The sequence below is a fragment of the Gymnogyps californianus genome, chromosome 4 (assembly GCF_018139145.2).
Source record: "Gymnogyps californianus isolate 813 chromosome 4, ASM1813914v2, whole genome shotgun sequence".
Classification (NCBI taxonomy): domain Eukaryota; kingdom Metazoa; phylum Chordata; class Aves; order Accipitriformes; family Cathartidae; genus Gymnogyps; species Gymnogyps californianus.
The window spans coordinates 84,034,192-84,056,661 of record NC_059474.1 but is presented as its reverse complement, the minus strand read 5'-3'; the positions used below and the strand labels follow the sequence as shown (position 1 = coordinate 84,056,661).

The 22,470-nt window shown below is 44.3% G+C and overlaps 1 protein-coding gene across 1 annotated transcript in view; it reads left to right on the top strand.

Moving 5' to 3' along the window:
- Window positions 1-68: 68 nt before the first annotated feature.
- Window positions 69-22,470, top strand: part of ANKRD17 (ankyrin repeat domain 17) — a 95,416-nt gene continuing 73,014 nt past the window's right edge. Inside the window, exon 1 of the mRNA XM_050896424.1 lies at window positions 69-428. Coding sequence (XP_050752381.1) covers window positions 69-428 — 360 coding nt within the window. The remainder of the gene's footprint in view (window positions 429-22,470) is intronic.

The following is a 22,470-nucleotide window of genomic DNA, read 5'->3' as shown; positions in this document are numbered from 1 at the left end:
GGCCCCGGGTGCCTCCTCCTCTTTCTCCCTCACCGGGCGCCGGCGCTGAGCGAGGCGGATCGGCGGCCATGGAGAAGGCGGCCGGCGCGGCGGCGGCGGTGGCGGAGGGAGGCGGTGACGGCGGCGACGCCGGGAGCGCTACGGCGGGGCCCGGTCCCCCGGAGGGGCTGAACGGCGGCGCCGGTACCTCGCCGCCGTCGTGCCCGCCTGGGGCGGCGGCGGCGGCGGCGCCGCGGGGGCTGGTGCGGGTGTGCGACTTGCTGCTGAAGAAGAAGGCGCCGACGAAGGCGAAGCGGAGCGGGCGGGCCGGCCGGCCGGCCAGCAGCAGCGGGAGCGGCGGCGGCGGCAGCGAGAGCAGCAACAACGGCAGCGAGGAGGAGGAGGAGGAGGAAGACGAGGAAGAAGAGGAAGAAGAGGAGGTTTCCGAGGTACTGCGGGGATGGGGAGACGGGTCCCGGGGGCGGGGTGGGGGGGGTGGCTGTAGGGACCGGGCCGCTCCGCCTGGTCGGGGGGGCGGGAGTGGGGGGGGGGGGCGATGCCCGAGGAGGAGAGGCCCCGGGTGGCGGGGCGGCCCCGGGGGTTGCCCTACTGATCCGGTTTCATAATTCCTCCCGTCTCCCGCCCCCGCCTCCCGCGGGGACCTGCCGCAGAGGCAGGAAGGGGGCAGCACCGCGCCGCCCGGGGGCGGCCTCGTGGCGGGGCGGGACCGGCGGGGGGAGCCGCGGCCGAGCCGGGCTTCGCGGGAGACCCCCCCTCCCCTCCGCGCACCTCCCGCCTCGGTAAAGGCGGCGGGAGCGACCGCCAGTGCCCCCCCGCCCCCCTCGACGGTTTGCGTGCGGGGGCGGGGGGGGGTGTGCCGGTGTGTCCCGGGAAGGGGGGGGGGGGGGGGTTCCGGGGTTTCCCCGGGGGTCGGAGGTTCCCTGGAAGCCTCAGCCGGCGGTGGCCGTGCTCTCTGGTTTTGGGCCTGTGTGTGTGTTTTGTTTTTTTTTTTTGTCGGGCGCTGCTGAAGGGAAAGGCCCGAGAAGTGGCGCAGGTGTCTCGTGTCTACACGTGCCATAGCGCAATTCGGATCGGAGCCCCGAGCGGGAGAGGGTAACGGTGGGAATGCTGCTGGTACGCCCCGGGGCTGAGGCTTTGGAGATAGGCCTGAGCTCTGGGTGCGTTGCTGGAAAGCTGTTTGCGCTCCCAGTCGTGGGAATAGATCGTCTTGAGGAGAAGCAGGTGAATGTGCAGCCGGAGCGAAGGCTGCCTTAGAGCCCTGGGCGTTTCGCTCTCATCCGACGCGTTCTCTGAACCTGACGGCAGCCACCGTTTCAATGTAATGCCGAAACAAGCACAAAGAAGCATTATTAACTTGCCCTCCTTTAATGTTAGGTTTTTCACGTAGGTATCGCTGGAAAAGGCCAGGCAAGACCTGCAGCCCCTTTCTTATTTGCATACGTAGTCACCCAGAGTTGCTTTGCTGGGTAGTTTTAATTCTGAAGCTTTCTGAGCCAAACGTTCACTTCCGCTTTTTTTGAATAGCGTCCTCGAAAAAGTCCACTTCAAGTTAGTGAGCTTTTCTTTGAACTTTGTTTCTAAGCGGTTTGGCTTTTAAGTGGTAAATCTACTTTCGTGTTAGAAATTAAAATGAGCAGGAAGAAAGGGAAGGAAGAGTCTGATACGTTTAAGGAAGGGCTGGGCTAAGATACTGATAGGTTTTTCCACGGTTAAGAAGCACTCTGCGTTTTATTTCTGCAGAAGTTGATACAAGAAGCATTTTATCCAACTTGTGTGAGATCAATTGGAGGCAATGAGCGTGTCTCAATTAACAAGTAATTATGCCTGGCATTTTGTTTCTGTAGCGTTTATTTTTAGGAAAGTGAATATTGTCACGTAGGTAGAAGTTTTTGAGGTGTAAAACCTGTAAGAAAGGCAGCCATGGTTAGGTGCTGAACTGTGCTATCGAGCAGTCCTACTACTGATAGATAGATACGTGAAGAATTCTCTTACTCTCTTGAACAGAGTCCACGGAGTTTTGCTGTGGTGGTGTGTGGCGAAGGGATGAAGGCCCCTTAATGGCTTAGCAGATGTATAGGTTGATAGTTAAGCGCTGAGATTAGTTGTACGTGATGGCAGCCTCCAACAGAATTTGTGTAAAGTGAGGCTTACTGGCAAAATCATAGGCAGATTTATTTTGTGGTCCGTAGCCATTCTTCCAAATGGCTCCTTATACTGATAGCTTTCAAATGGTATCGTGTGTACGGCGTGACGAGAAAGGCAGAGGCAACGGAGGCATATATGTCGTCTTAGGTGAGGTGAGCCTTTGGTTGCATGCTGTGCCTTACACAGCCATAGGTACCTATTTAATATGCTTTGAGGTCTGCAGAGAGATAAAAAACCAAATGGTCATTAAAGAATCATGAGGCAGCAGAAGAATACTTCACTTCTTTTTGACAGAATGACATGTGCCGTAGATACCGATAGCTGGGAAGGCAGTTTTGGCATCTGGAAGCTTCCCTGATGTTTTCATCTTATTCATAGTAAGTGAAGGCTTTCCCAGTCTGGGTGGTCTGGGATTAAATATTAAGTGGGTTAAGTAAGTGATGAACGAGTTAATAATACTGAGTTTATTAAGTTCAGGATAGCGTACATTTTATCATCTATCAGCCTCATTTATTATAATTATTTTTCTTGATCATTCAGGTTGCTTGCAAAAAAACTCTTCTAGTCTTTCTCCCGCTGACTTGAGGGTGAAATGATACAGCTTAGTAGAATATGCACAGCTGAAATCACAGTTTTTAGGAATGTGAACATGAGGATGGCCTGATTAATGGAGCAGAGGATCTAACTTCAAAGTAGCTCTCAGCAGCTTCTAGGGAGGAAATGTGTTTTGAGTATTCTCAGCGAAAGGGAGTTTTCCTTGTCTGAAAGCAACCTGATGTTTAATTTTGGCTTGTAGAAGCTTTTTTTTTTTTTTTTAAAGTGTTTCTACTGTGGGATTTTGATTTGTTTGGGGTTTAAATTTTTTTTTTTACTTCAGACTTACTTGAGATGTGCATAGCTTGTGTGGCTTTTAGCAGTTGGATTGTGGTCTTCTGACCACTGGCAGTCTGGAAGGCACATAAAATGAAAAACACAAAGAAATCTAAGTTTATGGTTTTGCTGTAAATGGAAACTATTGTGGAAACACTGCATAAGATGGTGTTCCCTCCCAACCATTCAGTTCATTATCTCTGTAAACTTAACGACAGTTTGTCTTAAGCTATTTTTTGCCCTTCCCATGCTTAATACATTAAGACTTCTCTAATCTCTGAAGCAAAGTTCTGCTAGAATTGACTACTAACGAGACAGCTTCTAAAAATCAGGAGTACAGTAGTAAGAAGTCAAAGGAGTTATAATTGGAAATCTGGCAGATAAAAAAAAAAAAAAAAAAAATCACAAAAACCCCATGAGTGGAAAGACATTGTTTGGCTCGGTTGTTGCTGAGCCGATGGAATGGAATAAAAAGTTGTAATCAGATGTTTTCATCTTAGTCTGTTTCTAAACTCCGTTAGATCTCAGTGTGGAAGCACAGGCACTGGATAGAGCTTTGGGAGAAGTTACGTTGAAATTTCATACCAGCAACTTAATGAGCTCCTACTACAACGTTCACGGCAACCTCCACGGTTGCTTTTTGAAATTGCAGCAAATTGCTGCTTGCCAAAAAACCAAGATTCGAGGTCGCGCGGTCCAGTATTGTCTGCCAATGGCAAATTGCCTTTTTCCTAACCACCAGTGAATAAAAAAGTGGCGACTCTTCAGTACGCAGGAAGAGGAATCTTAAGGTAAGAGAAAAATGACAGTAGAAGTTACATACTGGGGGAGGTCAGCTTGCATGTTTCCTGGCAGAATTCTGGCCTTAGTTTATGAACGATTGTGTACAAGAGGCAAAACTCTTCAGGTTTCATAGAGGGAGTCTCTTAAGCTGTTTAAGGAGCTGTATTGTTGTTAAATGGGACTGCAGTGCCACTTGGATCAGGTGATAACTCCCAGAGAGTGTGCATTCAGGCAAAAGTTGGATAGGTGCAGTGACACATGGAAAATCTAATTGGTTGACATCTTAGATGTTTAAGGGTGAGATGAAGGTGCATCTGCGCTCTCGATCAGAATTGTGTGAGGAGTGTCACTGAAGACGACTGGCTTCTTGGGCCAGTCTGTTCATCGCATCCTGAACGGGAAGCTGCTTTTACTTTTTAGTGGGCCTTTGTACAGTGTACCCTCCACCACCCATTTAGCACAGCTTATTATTGATATGTAAATATGTGAAACACGGAGAAAACTGCCTGTCAGATTTGTGCCTTAGGTCAAGTCAAAGGTCTGTCTTCCGAGCTGCTTAAAAGAATGATTTTCAGGACATGACTCAAAAAAAAAAAAAAAAAAAGAGGGGGGGGGCCAGAGCAGATTAGACGAATTAAAGCTGACATATACGGTGAAGCTTGGGAACTTTATTATTTGCTCTTTTCTTTTTTTTTTTTTTTTTTTTGTTGGGAAAACATGCTTTAGCAGTTCCTCTGAACAGGGTCAGATAAAAACCGTAAATATGCAGGTTTCTTGAAAGTGTTCTTGTATGTACTGATTTTGTTCAACATTTTGTTGTCAATAAATAGCAAAAGAGTGCAAAAAAAAATGAGCAAGTCCTAGTAGCAAGTTGCTACTTAAAAATCGGATGTCCAGCGTGCATTAGAGCTTCTCTTATTAAACACAGAAAGGTTTAATTGTATAATAAAAACTGTTTACAAGCTTATTTCAAGTCTTTGAGCTTACAGGATGTTTGCTGCTGGCGGTGAAGTTTATAACTGGTTTTCCTAATATCATATCCATTTTAAGAGTTTGTAAGTTCAGTTTGCTCCGTGAGGAGAAAGTCTCGTGATGATTAGATGTAGATCACTCTTGGATTTGTGTGTAGTTAATTTCTGCTCTTTCTTTCATTTTTTCTGACTGGTATAGTTTGTTACTGGATTCTCACATGATGTGCAAATTAGCTTTCCTAAAAATAATCCTCAGTTATGTTAGCTATACCTGAAAGCGCTGCCGATGCAAAGGATGTTTTTGAGATGTTCGGGCTGTTTCTTAAGCTTTCTTGTTTTTACTTGGGCCTCATAGCGGCTCTAAACAAAAGTTCGTTTCTGTTTTTTCAGCTGCAATTGAATTAGTAATTGAACTGAACTAGTAAGATGAAGGAAATAAAACAACAAAACACCCCCGGTCCTCTAAAACTTCTTCATGCAGAAGAAGCTACTCTTAACTTCTCTAGCTTCAGACGTAAGATGTTAATCTGAAAACTTGGGCTTACTGGTGTGATTTCAAGAGCGTCACAGGCACACGGTTGTAATACTTCAATTGTAAATGGCTTTAGCGGCTTATGTGTTAAAGTAGGCTGTTGATTTGAAATACAGAATTTATAAAAATTTTTTTTTTTTTTAATCCCAACTGTCTTAATTAGAATCCTGGAATAAGGCCTTTGGATTCTGCAGGGCTGCTAAAGAGTCAGTATGTCTCTCTTGACTGCTGCATGATACGTTCTCTGTAGTACCGTTACATTCATGTCCTTGTGTCTTCACATATGGGACTGAACATGCAACTAATTGGGCTCTGTCCTTGTTAGTGTGTGACATCCTGATGTACAGTTCAGTCTCGTATTCTGCCGCATTGTTTATGCTGTAATTCTTTTCTTTCTGTCTACTTGGGCAGCGTTTTGCCTGTACCGTTTTGTTTCTTCCTTTCAAAAGAAGACATAATAGCGGAGTCCCTTAGGGAAAAAACCAAACTTGTGTAAGACCTAAGGTGATTTTGGCATTTTCCTCATCAGTATAGTTACTACAATGTATAGCTTGGTATAGCAATAGTTGCCTTATATCAGCTGAGCTGATGTGGCTGAAGAAGCAGGGGAGGCACAGCAGGGTCCATGGCAGACTTCTTTTCCATCTCTAGAAGAAACCTTGTCGTGACACTTGAGAAATGCCAGTTCTCACCTGTATGTTATGTACTCCCAACACAAAGCCCCTCTTAGAGAAAATATTTTAGCTGGGTCGGTGCTACGGGTGAGATTTTTGTTTAATCTTGCGTGAGGGATATGGTAAGTATGATGTGATAGAACTATCAAGAGTTAGCATCCATTAATTGTCTCTGAAGATGAGTAGAATTAGAGATGGCCTGGAAGCGTGAAACGATGTTTCTCAAAAATCCCTGAAATAACCGGCTGATAGGGCTCTTGGTAGGTGAATCCCGCAACCAAATTTCACAGTAGTGAAATCGGCTGTTACTTACCCCAGGAAGCATTGGCCAAAAATGTTTAACGTCCCTTCCTTATTGTTCCCTGGACTAGGTTCCAGCAAAATCAGTCTGGAAAACTGGAATAACGATTTGGCTGGTTTCATCATTCCCTGCTAACCACCTTTCAATCATTACTGGCGTCACCCTGTAGATGATGACTAGCACATGACCCCTTATCGAAGGGAGTTACGTTACTAGAATTCATATGCTAGTTAGGAGATTGAGTGTACTGTTAACTGGCTGAGGTGCTAAGCAAAGATTCAGTAGTGTCCTTATGTGCATGGCAAAGAGTCTAGGTACGCAGAGCTGATAAATGGTGTCTGGTTAGACCTAGTGTGTATTTTTAAAAAAAAAAAAAAACCAAAGAATTTTTTTCTCTGCTCTATATAGTTGAAGTTCTTAGTGAATATCTGGGTTTAAAAAGAAGCCCCCTGCAGAAAATGACCGCTGCGGAAGGTGGAGTTAGGTATTGGTGGCGCCACGTGAATTTGTTTACTTCCTCAGATATTCCTCCAGGAAATGTCCGTATAAACATAACTCCGGTGTGCCGCCTGGAGCCAAACACCCCATATTTTAAGGTCGTAATTTCGTTCTTTGAAGAGAATGATTTCTCTGGAAGAGATTAGCTGAGAGAATTTCCCATCTGTCAACTTTGATGGCAAATGGGATTATGTATGTTTGTTTTTTTTCCTCTATCTGTGTTTTAAAACTTATTTAGGATATAGCTGATGTGGAAATTGGTTTTAGGAATTGAAAAATCAATGCTGCAGGTCCAAGATAAGTAAGGAGGCTTTGTTTCTGAGGTTAAAGAAACAAGCTCTTTTAACTTTGAGTTAAAAAAAGAAATTAAACCAATTTGATGTTAGTTTTTTAGGCCATTTGAGGCAGCATCCGTGGCTGCCTCGGTAGACGTTCTGCTTTTTTTCTGGAATGATGATGTGCATCTGGTTTCTTGATGGTGTGGCATTTTAGGTGACCAAGTTGAAATAGCATCTTGAAGGTGTGCTGTATCTGTAGAGCTCCGGTACCTATGTGGGACTTCTTGTCATGTCAATAACTTTTGGTGTTTCGAGAAGGAATACTAGTTGTGTGGGTGGGGAAGGACTTAATGCTAGCAAATGGTTTGGATAAGGTCATTTAACTAACATGTGTACTTAGGGAAAGAAAGTCGTCCTTAACGTGTGGCTAGCCTTACCAGTGAACGTAAATATCTCTTGGTGTTAGTGTGTGAATTCTGGTGACCTCTGTGCAGTCATTGTGCAGTGTCAACAGGAATATTTGGGAAAAAAAAAACAACAAACCACGCTTGACCAATGAAGGGCAGCATTTCCTCTCTGTTTTCACGAAGCAGTTAGTGCTTTGTGTTAATCGGTACTCAGAGAGGTTATCTCAGTATTCCAGATGTTTTTCAGCCGCATTTTTCCCCCTCCGTATGCAATCCTAAGCTTGTAACTATATGAAGAGCTAAAGTCATGTGGAGGTATTACTTAACTGTTGTGTCACCTTATTTTCATGTTAGGTAATAGTTGTATACCAGCCTAAAAATCAGCCACGAAACCAAGCATGTCTTTAATGTATCTTTGTTTGTGCTTGCAGTATTTTCTTTTAGACTGAATCTTGTAATTAGGATGATGTTGTTTGCGTTACCCAAAGCGGTTTTTGACATTCAAATTACTGGTGTTTGATGTGCAGGTGTTTTTCCTCTGCTGTCTTTTAGCTGAATCCTCAAGTCTTAGGAGTATAATGGTGTATTCTAGGAAATTAGGTGAAATAAACCTTGATTTTATTCTTTTTTTTTTTTTTTCCCTGCCCCACCGCAGTGTGTTAGGTCTTTGTGGTGTCAGTCATCGAGAATGGATAACGTGTCCAAATACGCAGCAGTTCAGATGCTATAAAGCAGAGCTAGAAAGAAGTCTGGAGTATTAAGAAATAGGGTGAAATGTTGCTATTTAGAATATCAGTTTGGGGTTTGGCCTCCATTCTCCTCAAGTTCAACTTGAAACAGTCAAAATGTTAAGTGTCTGGATTCTTTTTTTTAGGTTAAACTTGAAGGCATCTTTCACACGGTAATATGACTTCTTTCTACTGCGAAGGAGGCTACCTTGTATTTGAGCTCAGGTTTGTTTCCCCTTGCCCTAATAAAAAAGGAATGATTGTTTCTAAGCCTGTACATTTGTCCTTCTTTGCAGGAACTGTTTTGTGGATTACAGCTTCAGCAGAAGGGGAACATCTGAAACCTCTCTAGGGCAGGGAGTGATTCAGAGATAAGAGGAGGAAGGTCGTTTTTATCCTCCCAGTTTTTCCCACACACAAGAATAGAACTAAACACTTTGTTTAACAAGAAGCTGGAGGTCCCTAGTACATCTGTGGCTGGCAGGTATCTGGTGACTCACGTGTTTTCCTGTCCCTGAGCTTTACCATTTCAAAACTTCAGGTATTTTTTTTCTTTTGTTCAGTCTTGTCCTGAAATGCTTTGCCAGTGGAATTTTCCTTTTTATGCTGTTCTGCAGGTGTGAATTGTTCTCCTCCACAGAATGGTGAACAATGCTTTAATGAAGTTTAAAATTTCAAGTCATGATGTGGCTTAGTTTTTTTTCCTCAAGCGCTCAGTGTTGTTCAGGCTGTGTGTCAGCATGGGTACTAATTCCACTGAAGTCGGGGGAATTGGGCTTGTAGGAAGGTTGCACACTGCTGCCAGGAGGAAAAAAAAAAAAACCGAAACCAGGCATTCATTGCCCCTCCCAGCCACTTGGGAAATGATCTCGTTGAAAATACCTCAGCAACAGAAAAAGCATGTTTACAGTTGATCAGTTCCTTGATCCAGTTTGTCAGGCAGTCGCACAAGAGCTTGTGCTGACACAGCGAAGAGCCAGGAACTTCGGCAGGGAGGAGGGATGAGGACTGTCTTTTTTGGTGGAACTATTCATTTAAGTGCCTGTCAAAGAAACAGTTGCGTTGTCTTTTGAGGACTCGCATTGTTAAGAATGGTACAGGTCTCTGAGAACTTTTGTATTAAAGGGCAAAGTAGTCCTCTTGACGCTTCCTTTGGATCTTCTACGTGAAAGTGGCTGGTACAGTCCTGGAAAGATACACGGCGCGGAAATTTTTTGGTTTTGCTTGCGGCTTTGAAACTTGAAAGCTTCTTGAGATGAAATCAGCTTTGACTTTTTTTTGTTTCTGGTATTTGTTACGGTTCTTGATAGCAGCGTATTAAGGATGGGGGTGAAGAGAGGAACAAAGCAGTGTTTTCTTAAAATGTTGCTGCACTTTTGAGTGTCACCGTCACCGCTTCTATGTCATTTAGTGCAGTGCAGCAAAGGGGACGCTTTGTACGCTGACTGGCATAAAATGGTCACAAAGCACAATTGTGATCAGTATGGTAATCGTGATACAAGTAACCAAGCTAGTTCAAAGAAAAAGAGCACTTTCAACGTAGCAGTCTGCTAGATAGATGAACATATGCCTTCCGTCCATCTCAGTCACTAACAGAAGTGAAAGTTGGCATAACAGTATGCTGGTATTTTTGTGAAGCATCAGCTAGATAAAGGATCTCCTCAGCGATAAATATAGTGGCAAACTTTACGTGTTAAACTTTGAAAAAGGGCTTTTCTGAAGCCTGTGGGGGGGAAATGTTTATGCTTCCACACAACTTCTGTGTAAAATCGCTCTAAAGGTACTTGTGTCTTCGAGTTGAGAAAATGTACTTGTGTCTTTGGGTTGAGGTGGGTTTTTAGAAACACGCTAGCATGTGCGCTGAAGTTGGGTTCTGCAAAAATAGTTAGGATGTGGGATGGCATAATGTGGTGAGTGGATCTAATAGCTTACCTCTGCCAAGAGGAGGGAATCTCTTGCTCTGAGCTGTTCCCAGCTGTGCGTTTACACTGCTTGTGTTTTGCCAGCTATCTCTGTAGCAGGTCACCGGCCTGCGATCCGCCTGAAAGGTGGCGAAGTGGGTACAAAGGGGGAAGGGGGAGAGAGCTGTGTGGAGTTTTTCGTTAGGTTGGTTTTTCTTTTGAGTCTGGAGCTGAGGTGTTATGTCAGCTCAGGACATCGCCTTGTTCACCCGTGTGGGACTTTGCATACCCTCCTTAGCCGAGCCTTGATGAAACAGCTCTGCCAAGCGCAGTGTTTGTTGTGGAAGTTGATGTAGGTGCTAATTCCTCCTGTGCTTTGGAACGGTTCTGTGCTGTTCTGTCCCAGCATGGCTGAGTTATGTCAGTGTATGGCCAAAACCTCGGTTAGGTTGCAAATCTCTTTGCCTTCGGTAACTTTATCAACGTTACGGGTTTTGAAGAAGTGTGTGAAGTAGTGCCACCTAGTAAGCACTTCCTTGAGTGAATTAGACTTGAAATAAGGTTAGTAGTAGTACTCTCAATGAACTTTAATTAAAAAAAACCCTATTTTTACATCTTTTTTTAAAAAAAAAAAAGTTTTCAAGAAAGGCAGATGTCTTTGGTGGTGGCTTTCATTGTAATCCAGAGATGGGTATTGCAGAGTATGCAGTCTTTCCAAACCATTGGAATACTTGTTAATAGAAATAACTTGAGCAATTGATTTTGTAACAACAGTATTGTGCACACAGTCTGGGACATATTTAAATTATTTTTTTAAGTTTTTGTGAACTTCCAATGTATTTATTAAATTTTGTCATAGTAAAATAATTCCTTTAGGCTCTGTGTGTATGATATAATTTAAATGCCAGTGGAGCGGGAGAGGTTCTGTTATGGGAGGGTGGTGCACATAAATTGGGTTGAAAGGGGACCTCAGCTGTCAGGGTGGTGAGTTGTCTAGGTGTGCTGCTGAAGACTGCTGAAGATTTTTTGGTTTTGGGCTCCTGAAAGCCTTTAGGGTTAGTCTTGGGCTAAAATCAGGCTATCGCTGTGAGTGCATCTTGAATTGAGAAGGGCAAAAGTTTGGGAGTTAATTGTTGTATCTTTCTTCTCGTAATCTGAGATAAACTGAACTTGTGGTTTTATTTCTGAAGACCCAACAAAGAGGAGGTGGGGAGCAAGAGGTATTGAACTCCAGTGAACAAGCAGTGTTCAGCTAGAAGTATTTCAATCTGGCAGCTGGTTCAGCTGTACTGATAGTAAATGCTGTGAGTCCTGCTGTGTGGTCCCCAGTCTGTCTTCATCTTCCAAATAACTTCAGATGAAACAAGAAGTGAACAACCATATTAAAAGAATATAGAGTACACAGAAGTCTCTCAGTGTTTTTATTCAGTTTATGTTTTTTTTCCTTCTTCAGCCTTTTCTAACAGCTAGCGTTCTGTTAAATTCCGGGCTTGGTATTGCTGTCAATGAACCGTGTAGGTTTTCTAGCCGGTTGAGTCTGTGAACTTGAAGATGCCAGCTGAGTAACTCTGATTATCAAGAGCTTTGTAAAAGATAGAAACGTTAAGTACGTTGTTACGGGTCCTGCTTGTTTCCATAACAGTTAGGACAGGTCTCAGAATCTGATATTAACCAAGTCCGAATTCATTACGAACAGCCTACCTGAAGGTAGAACAGTTGAAACAACTACCTGGTTCACAGCTGGGAAAAGGGAGACAGGGACGTCCCGATCCAGCAGATCCTGGATTAGAATTTGACACAGAGATATTTTATATCAGTGTTCGATTAATTGGATTGTTATGCGTAGAAGAAAATGATGGACTAGGCCACTTAAAAAGGAGAAGGAGACTTTGTTCTAGAAAGTGGCTTTTTCTGGTTGAAGGTTTCCTGACTCTTTGCAGGGAACGTATTTGAGCTTAAACTATTCAAGAACTTCCCGTGGCTTACAGCTGTTAACTGCAAAAAGTGCTTAGATTTAAAACATTAGGCAAGTTCCAATGTGTATTCACATAAGCTTAATGATTGAAGAATTGGAAATAAGGAACTAGCCTCCTGCATGTTGCATTCAGTCCTTTTTATGGTTACTGAGTCTTGCGTTATTATTTGTTCATTGTGTTCTGCGGGTGCGCAGCCAAAACTGCCAAAAATATATTGTGTTACAGGAGGTATAAAAGAAAGCGTCTATATTTGGGAGCTTGCATACCAATATTAACTGGGGGAAAATAGGAGCAACTTCTCCCAAAGTAGGCATGTTCTCCAACTTGCATATCAAGTGGAGCGCGCAGATAGAGCGTATGTTAAGTGAGGATGGTTTTGACCTTGTACTCAAATTTTCACATACGGCTGTCAAGTTATCTTGGACTGGTACTTATCTTAGAATTCGAGAGGCGTTAGTATGAACGTTGTTGGACTGTGACTCCTACGTGTGAGAAATTATTACTCTGTTTACAGGCTATTCAGATGCTGCTTACATGAGACATAGCTTTCCTGTCACCAATATTTCAGATGTGGAATGGGAAAGGAATGTATTTTAATTTGTTTGAAGAAGGATCCTCCCTGTCCCAGATTGTTGTCTTTTCCGAACATGTTCCCTGTCTGTCTTGTGTTTAGCCCAAACCCAGATTTCATTAGCGCATTGAAAGCTCTCGGACTAAAGGCTTGGAACATAGTATTACCCAGTGAAAACACGGACTACTTAAAGCGGAGAACTTAAAGGAAGTTCTCCTATAGAAAGCTCCCCTTAGACAAAAATTTGTGCCAGTGATCTTACACTTCTGATGAAAAACCCTTTTAAAATGCTTATGTAATGCTATGTAATTTTGTCTGACTTGGGCAGCTTTGTGTCAGTTGCAGGTGAATTTGCGTTGGGCAGTTCCTCCGCAGCAAAACCGTCGGGGCTCCTCTAATAGGGGAGAAAACGCGCTGGACAAATGAGAAGGCAGAACCGCAGGAATGTGTCTTGACACAGCTGCTTTTTCATGATGTTCTAGTTCAGTTCATCTTCAGGGCAGTGCTATGCATGAGTAAAGATGTTTTCTTTCCTCCTTTTTCCATGCTGAGATTTGCCTTATGGAATTGAAATCCAAAATAACAGGGCTGATGTAAGCACTTACTGGGGAAGAAGGCTCTTTGCTGATTAGAAGGGTTTCTCTCCCTCTAAACTATGCCAGAATGCTGTTTACTTGCTAGACTATGAAACTCTTATTTAGATGTCAGTTCCATTTAGGCATAGAGGAAGACTTATTTCAGAAATATCTTTATATTGTGCATCTACCTTCTGTTTAGAGACCGATGGTGTAAGAAGAAGAGGTTGCTAATAGAATTGAAGACTATTAACTTAGCATTCTTGACTTGAGTGTCGCAGTCTCACTGTAGACAGAGCTAGCTTTTGACATCCCTTGTCCTAGAGTTCCTGGAAAAAGTGCTATAAGCTGAATGCTTTTGCTTTGAGCTTGTACGTGCTGTCGGTGAATCCTTATAGTTCCCTTAGCTTCCTGGCATTATGTTGCTAACTTGTTTTCTTCTAGTCGTGGAAGCGATTGCCTTTTTTTACTGACCCTTGAATGAAAAAAATCTTCTGTGAAATGGTAATGTAGCATGAACGCTGAAATCCCCCAACTATTACTGGGAGGAGATAATACCTATTTGAAAAGGGTTCTCTGGATACGGAGTCGTCATCTTCCCTGACCCCGCCAGAACCTGGTAGTTCTTGCAAGCTGCCAAGTACGCTTTGCCAGCGTAGTGCTTCTGTTAAGGGAGAACAGGTCTGAGGAGGGTTGTGTGAAGCGTATCGGGCGGCGTTATTCCATCCGACAGGTCGTAAACATCCGAGTCTGTTGTCAACAGTCAGTCTTTAAACCTTTTTAGTTTTATGCAGTCTTTTAAATTGACATAAAAAGCTCAGGACGTGTTTATCTTGGCACTTTCAAAGGTAGTTAAGTACGGACACCTTTCAAAGATACTAGTTTCCTTGGAGCTGTGGAAAACCTATGTCTTGAGGATACCACGTTAAGGCCCCTTAAGGAATAGAATTCCATCCTCTCCAGCTTTATATGCTTACCGGAATGAGTAACACTAAATGAACAGAAAATACTGAATGTGGCAGAAGGATCTTGAATGCCTTGCTGCTGCCCTAGGCCAAGTGAAGAATATGCTGGACCGAAATGAAAGATCTGTCTTGGGAGAAAGCTTAGTTTTTGAGTGGGAAATACTTGGACATTCAAAGAAGTTGTTACCTAGTTGTTACAGAAGAAAAATATGTGGATTCGTTATGGAAGTTTGCTTATCTGTGGGAGATAACGCAGCTGAAATAAGGGTGGTGTGATAGTAAGGATGGGCAGCAAGGGTCATCTTGTGATTGTAAAAGTCAATGAATGCTCCACTGCAGTTTTTGGCAGACAAGTCTGAAATGCTCAGAAAGAGACACTGAATTATAAGGATAAGAGAATAAAAAAGAAATTAGAGTAAAAGTGTGTGTTGAAAACGGTAGATTTCTATCAGGTTAAAGCCCATCATCATCCCTGCACGCCCCCACCCCCAATAATAAAATTCAAAGGAAGAAAGTATATTTCTTTGATTGGAAATTCACTGAAGCACCTACCTGAAGGATGTTGGAAATTTAGTCAGGCTGACAACTGCAGAGACGTCATTGCTGTAAGAAGGGAAGAAAAAGAAAACAGTATACTATGTGAAAATAGAAAAAGCAGATGAGCGTCATGGCTTCGGATGGTTCCTGAGGTTTGGTTTTGGACTGACTTGATTTTTATCTCATCACTAACCACTGAGGATCAAGAGTAAGGAGTTTGATGAATCTGTCTGGAGAGAGAAGCTGAAACAGTAGGTTTAAAGCTCTTTTTTTTGTATTGACATAGAACTAAGGGACCTTATAAAACGCACCAAGTGATGGCTGATGCAAGCTACTACGAAGTAGAGGTCATGCTTTTGAGGTGTAACAAGGTTTTTGTATTTAAAAAAAAAAAAAGACATGAGAAGTAGCAGAGAAGAACATGTTTAGTGTCTTAGTGGTTATCTGAACTAGGTACTGATATGATAGAGTGATGAAAGGTACAGGCCCAGGTGGGCACGTGGTTCCTCATGAAGGTTGATAAATACTAGTGCATTTATCTGGAGTAGTGTGTACCCTTAGGGGTGTCTGGGGAAACATTCAGTTCTGACTTAGTTGTAGAGGGTTTTGAAAAATTCTATTTTTACTTTAAGAGCAGATAGGAAGAACTTGGCTCAGTCCAGCGAAATGAACGTGGGTAGGAGTATCATCACTCCCTAAAAAAGGAAGAAATGGACCCAACACAAAGCTGAAAGCTAGTATTAGCAGAAGGAGGAGGAGATGTATGTTAGGTGGTGGATAATTGTAGCGTGTCATTTTGAGTTGTTTACCCATTAGTGTGTCTCCCAATTAAGTTAGGTTTCTTGCCTTTTTTTTTTTCCTTTTTCCTGTGCTATCTTTAAGATAATTTTGGTGACTGCATATTCTTTAATACTAAATAGCTTCAGTAACTGCATCTGTTTTTGAGGGACACCGGCTTCCTAGATTTTTATGAGGTTGTTGTGTGTATAGTGCTGTTTTGGTGATCCACTGCTGCAGCCTCTAAGACAGAATACAGTAAGTCCAGACTACAAAAAGTCTTCCCTTCAGTGTGTGATGACTCGTGAAGATACTTGGTTGATTTTTGTTGATTATTCTGTAGGTGATTTCTTGTCTTAGACATGTTTTTTGCTCTCCCCTTAAGCAGTAATAGGAGTGCTCTCCCAGTACCAGCGATAAAGCTCGGGACAGAATCTGTAATGGTTGAGTTCCTAGGTACTGTACCGCAAAATCCACTGCCGTACTCCTGTTAACTTGGATGTGCTTCTCACCCATGTAGTCTTTCAAACACAAGTTAGAAGCAGCCTTTGAAAAAGGTACCTGAATGTTACTCGCACCATTGAATGTTTCTCTTGCATATAAACAACTGCTCATGTATCTTATCGTGGTTTTTTGTTTCGCGTTAGAAGAGGAAACTTGGTCGTTTGACAGTTTTAATGATGGAATTGTCCCCTTTGTGGATTGACTGGGTTTTCTGACTTCATGGATGTTTCTAATCCATGCTAAAAGTCATCTTCTCTTTGCAAGTGTATCCTGTCATGTTCAACATGTTCAAATATATTTTGTTTGTGATACATCCCTCAGTTTTCAAGGTATTGCATGTGACAGCGGTGGGATTTTTGCCTCTTGGCGCTTTACACTTAGCGGAAAATGTGACAAAATTTCAGCTGGAAACCCAGCCTGCTTTTTGGTCTTAACTGTCTCGGGAAGTTTTCGATTCTATCTGAGGTCATCTTCTTAGGACTCTCGACCTACTGCTGGAAAGAGAAATACTTGGGAAAGCCCTGCTGAAGGGGGTGACCGAGTGATAGTTTGTACTGTATTGAAGGGCTATTTTCAACTCTTCCCCCCCCCCCCCATCTCAAAACGATTTGTTTTTTTAGTAATGAATGCACCACATGGTTCTGCTGAATAAGGTGTTGGCATCCGCATGGGACGCGGTTTAAACAACCCAACCTTGACACTGAGCTCTGTGACTCTGAAAACACACAAAAAAGTGTTTTTATATGCTTTGGGACGGTTGGTGACCAGTACTGCTTGATCAGCTGTAAATAGATAACAATGTGCTTTTGTGATATAAGAGTGGGAATTGTCTGATCAATTGTTCAAATGCTTACATTTCTGGGTGCCAGAATCTCTCTCGGATCAATTGTTAAAATGCTTGTGTTTCAGGGTGACGTGATCTGAGCTGTGCCAGTTCAAAATTCGTGGTGGCCTGCGTGGTACGAGAAGACGGAACGAAGAATCTTCTGGAAAACTGTCCGCTAGCTCTTGAGCCTTTATAGCTCTGCCATGTACTTCATCTTGCAAGAACAACTGTGTTCTTGCGGATGCTTTTATTCTCCCTTTGGTCAAATCGTACGCTTTCCACTTAGTTTTAGCTACCGGTGCTGTATGGGGAACATAGCGTAGAATAGACCAACCTTGATTTGTACTCATCCCTGGCTTGGGCTTTCACAGAATACCGTCTCAGGATTCCCTTTGGTCTAACACACTTCAGCGTAGCTGGAAATAGGACTTTTCCCCACCCTGTTTTTAAGCAGTGCCGTGCTAAGTTTGTCTCCTCAAGCTGCGCTTCAAATGTTCACTCTCCCACCTTCTGTGTGGGGAACATGAGGGCTTTTCTGTGTTTTAGGCTTACAGAATGTAAGGGACCGTAATCAGAAAACGTGATGGATGTGCCTGACTTGCATGGCTGCGTTGTTTTAAGGTACCACTTGTTCAGAAGGCTGCTTTTTGGTAGCGGATAGTAATAAATGAGAGTACTGACTAGATCATGCCCTTCTGAGTAAGGCAAAATAAAGATGATAAGCTTTCAGATAGAAGCTGACATGTTTCAAAAAGATAACGGTTTTTTTTTTCTAAAAACAGCTAGTTCAAGTAATTCATAGAGCTGGACTTGAAAGCAAGGAAGAAATGAATTTGTGTTCACCTTTGCAAAACTTCAAGATACGTTTCCTGACCTGTGTTTAAAACTCCAAATCGCACAGCAGAAATATGAAAGAAACTAATAGTGGACATCTAAATAGGGTTGGGTTTTTTTGTTTGGTGGGTTTTTTCCCCCCCTAGATACCTCTTTTTCTTGCAGGAACGGAATGGAAGCCTGCGTTAAAGCCTTTGTGTTTTACTGAAGATCTCATAGTGGTGTCAAGTAAAGTGTTGGGAACGGGCTTTTTGGAATTTGGTACTCCAGACTATGAATTTTTTTGAAGTGCTAAGTGAAGTAGTGGATGGCATTTGGCAAACGAGTGCTTCTTTCGAAGCCTGCACCAGAGGGCTGCAGATGAAGGTGGGCCGGGAGAGGGGAGGAGGTGAGGGAACAGGGGCGCGAAGGGGATCGGAGTATCGAGATTTTGAGTGTGAAAGCAAACAACTGTTGAGTGTGACTTGCTTTCAGTGGAGTATCTAGCTGGTTAGGCTGTTTGCTGCCGTCATTGCTCACATGTAGAACCCGACTCCTTGTGGTGTTTCTGATGGCGTAACACAGCTTGAGCTGCTCTGTATTATCCTTTTGGTTACGGTTTTCTAAATGAAGTTATGTTGTTGCGGACAGAACTCTCTGTTGTCTTCCAGGTGGGACGGGAAATGGTTCAGCTCTTGAGGTGAGCTTGTTTCTCCTTCTCCTGGAAATCTCGCTCTTGTTTTGCAAAAATGGAGAAGGTGATGCTATTCAGTTTGCTTTGTGTGGAGCAGACAACTTCTTTTGTTCCTGTGTTATGCTGTCTTTCCATTTGAAAAATGTTTTCAGTGTTGTCATATGTAAAGTATCTTAATCTCAGCGCTAAGTTGTGTGTTTTATGCTTTTTTGTGTGTGTGTGTGATGTAAGGTATCTGTTAATTCTTTCTGATGCTCAGAAGACTGAATAACGAGTCTGAGACATGACTGTTATGTGGGAGGTGGTGGCTGGTGGGTTGGTTTTTTTATATAAAGGAATCCTTCAAGTTGGCAGGGATAGCTCTGTACTTGGGCTAACATTTGTGTGTAATTGCTAGGTTGCATGTACGTGGGATCAGTTGCAAGGGGCTGCTAAAGATATTAGAAATGCTGACCTAAAAGCACTACTCCAGAGGAACCGTGGAATTTTGTCCTGTGATTCTTTGCGTGGACAACAGTTGCCTACGGAAAGTAGGCTGTGATATGTAGATGCCTGTATGATTCATTTCCCTCAAGGCACCTAAGACTTCTACGAATCTTCTTGACTATCTAACTTGAGATGGCTGAGCTTTTGCTTCCATAGGTACACGTGCCCAATGAAGTTTGATAAGAAGTCAGGAAGGCATTACTAGAAGCGATCCTGCAGCAAGTACTGTTAAGACAGACCTAAGTGGGTTGAAGTCTATGGTAAACGTTGGCAAATGTCTTGTCCTCAGAGTTAACCTCCTATAAGGATAAGTCATTAGATTTTTTTTTTCTTTATATTGTTTAGAACTTAAAAAAAAACCCCAAACTGGCTGAATAGGAGACAAAATAGTAATGGCTGGATTTATCAGTTAACTCTTCCAGTATGGTACCTCTGAAAGGAAACCTGACCAGCTGAACAGGCCAAGTTCAGAGTTCAGTAAGGCGTTTGAATAGCATAAAAATCCTTCTGTGGCATGAATTATGTAGGATGTACTAAGTTCCGACAACAGGCTCAAGACAGGTTATACGGCGTCAAAGGTGAACAGCTCGTAGAGGAGGTGCTCCGTGAATGAATTCTAGTAAAACAGTGTAGGATCTGGGGTGTTCCCTGAAGTGGAGAAAAGAATGGACTGCTGAGCAGGTGTAGAGTTTGTGTAAAATGAGGGACTTTCTGGTAGGCGAGGAGGATGTATTTCCCTTTTTTTTTTTTTTTTTTTTTTTGGTTAAAGACAGAATTTTTAGCAGGAGAACATAGTTGTGCCTGAAATTTAGACGGATCAACTAGAAATTCTCTTTGAGGTGTTAGTAGTCGGCCTGGTCAGCTGTCTAAAACCTGGTAAGAATATTCTTGCGGTTAAGAGAGTATTTGTTACAATTAGAGCATTGTTTCAAAAAAGATAATGTTGATTAAAAAAAAGTGATTACTACTAGCATTTCTTCAAGTCGAAATGTGAATTTAATTCCTTTGGCGATTAGATCATTTTGCGCTCTGCTAAAATGAGTTATCGAGAGAGGAGATTTTTGTGGGGTTGACAGGATTTATTATACTGTATTTTTTGAACTGGAAAATTAAATATTTTGAGAGCTGCAGATACGGTTGCTCAATGATTTTGACCTGCTATGTGCAAAATGGATATCACTGTCACCTAGTGTTTGAAGGAGCGTGTAAAATTTCTTTTGTTTTTGTCCAAGTTAATGCTTGATGTTTTGGGTGAAGGAGAGGAGAAGTGTGGACATGATGATGGCTCTCAAAACTACCTTGTGGAGACCTTGCTTCACGTGGTCAGTACCTTTGTTATTGGAGTCCCAGGCTACTTCTGGAATTCTTGCCACCCTGCATTGCCCTCGAGCAGCGGAGGAGAAAAGGATGGGGTGGTTGGAAATGCAGTAGTTGACAGTGCAGCGCTTAAGACGGGTCAGTTGGGTTTAGGAGGTTTTGCTGTAAGGGGAAGCCAGATCACAGCACAGAAAAAAATGTGGGCCATGCCATAAATCTGCTTAATCTAAGGGCTGGGGTGTTTTTTTACCTTTTTGGAGGAGCGTGCTTTGTGATCAAGAGCGGTTAGGATAGGATGGCAGTAAATAGACGCAAGGAAAACCACCTGAAGCGGTTTTGTGAGCTTTAAACTCGGCGAACTTTTTTTGTGTGCCTTAAAGTGTCCCCAGCCTTGCTGATGTGCACCCCAGTTTGTCAGACCCTCTCAGCCTCGAGAGACTGGTCAGCAGGCCCGTGTACCAGGAGGAGACCTCACGGAGCTCGTGCTGGGAGGAGACCTCGTGGAGGCAGCTGGGTGAGCCAGCGCTCCCAATTTCGGGGGCCACCGGGCAGTTGGTCAAGGCCTTGGCAACACTTGGAAGCTCCTGGTGATGTGGGTGTGTGTGTGTGTTGGGGACGGTGATGGGCAGGCGGGTTGTGCTGGACCTGTGGGGTGGCAGAGGAGGTAGGCGAGGAGAAGCACCAACCGCTGAATTAATGGCTGGGGAAGGGCGGTGAAATGCTTTACGAAGAACATCAAAAGGAGCTGGTTTGGTTAGGATTTTGGTTTGTTTGGGTTTTTTTTTTTAATTTTTTGAAATACTCAGGTGCTCTTTGAGAGACCGGAGCAGAAGAACCCCGCAGGAGGAGCGGGGCGGAGGTGCTGGCCGGGGACTGCCGTCGGGCCGGTCCCTGCACCGGGGGTGGGAGCCGATCGGAGCGTGGCGGCGGTGCCCCGGGGCCGCCGCCGGGCCGCCCCCCCCCGCGCTCGGGTGGTAGGTGCCCGCCTTGCGCTGGGTGGAACAGTCCATTTCCTGTTCCCGTGCTGACAGCGGGGGGGGGGGGGGGGGGGGGAGGGGGGGGGGGGGAGAAGCGAGCGTGCTGCTGCCGGGCGGCCGGCAACCCGTCCGTCCGTCCCGGCGACGGCGGGAAGGAGGGAGGCGGGAGGGAGCATGGCCGGGCGGTGAGGCAGGGCGGAGGCGGCGGCCGCCGCCATGGAGGCGTACGTGTTGGAGGACATCCTGGAGGTAGGGGCGGGAGAGGGCCGCAGAACAAAGGGGTGCGCGGGGTCGGGGGGGGGGGGGAGAGGCGGCGGCGGCGGCCGCCGAGCCCCGGGGAAGCGGCCCGGCCGCGGGGGGCCACGGCGGGGAGCGAGGCTGGAGCCGGGGCTTGGCGTGGAACCCGGTTGCCCGCCTTCCCGCCGTAGGGCAGGCGGGGGCCCCGGCGGCCCCGAGCCCAGCCGGGAGTTGGTTTTGGATGCAGGCGCACACTCGGGGCCTAGGTTGGAGCGCGGCAGCCGCCTCCCCCCCCATCCCCCCGGGCCTCTGGGGCCTTCTGCCGGCACGGTGTCTGTGGGCTGCTGTTAGCTGGGTGGCTGGCGGGGCTGGACACCGGCACTCCGCGAATTAAGTGGTTGGGGGGAGGAAAACAATTAGTGGAGTGGTGCTGGGGGAGGAGAGAGGCCGCCTGCGCGTTGTGGAGTGCTGCATGATCAGTGAGTGTTCTCTGGAGTCCCTGGGTGTGCTTGGAGCTGACATTGCAGTACGATTGCCATAGCTTTCAGCCCTTCTGCAGAACGACTGCTTGTCATAACTCTTTTTTTTTTTTTTTTTTTTTGCCAGTGTTCCTTTTTCTTGCACTGAGTGTGCGTTAGGCCTATGTAATTTCTATTACTGTGTTTCCAGTCGCCTTAAGTATAGTCTGCTTTTACTTTCTCTGCAGAAGTAGATCCCGCATTATGAAATAAATGACATTTTCCCTTCTTGTGAGTGAAACTTGAAAATGCTGTTTCAGCCACATGGAGAGGCCTGCCTGGGAATCATAAAGTGAAACTTCTGTTCAAAGTGACACAGACCTCTATTTGAGATGACATTAGCTGCAATAGTTCAGGGAAATATCTTGTTGTTGTTGTTGTTGTTCCTGTGGTTTTTCTGGTTTTGCAAGCAAAAACATGATTTTGTTGCCAGATGACTTTTCACAATATTTGCATGTATTCTTTATTGTAACAAGAAGCTGCTACCTTATTAGCTGCTGTCAAAATTTAAACAAAACAGTGCTTTCAGTGATGCTTGTCCTGTAGGTTTTTTTTTTCCTTAATGGCCATACTTACGTTGCTCTTGACGTTGCTCTAAAACTTTGAATC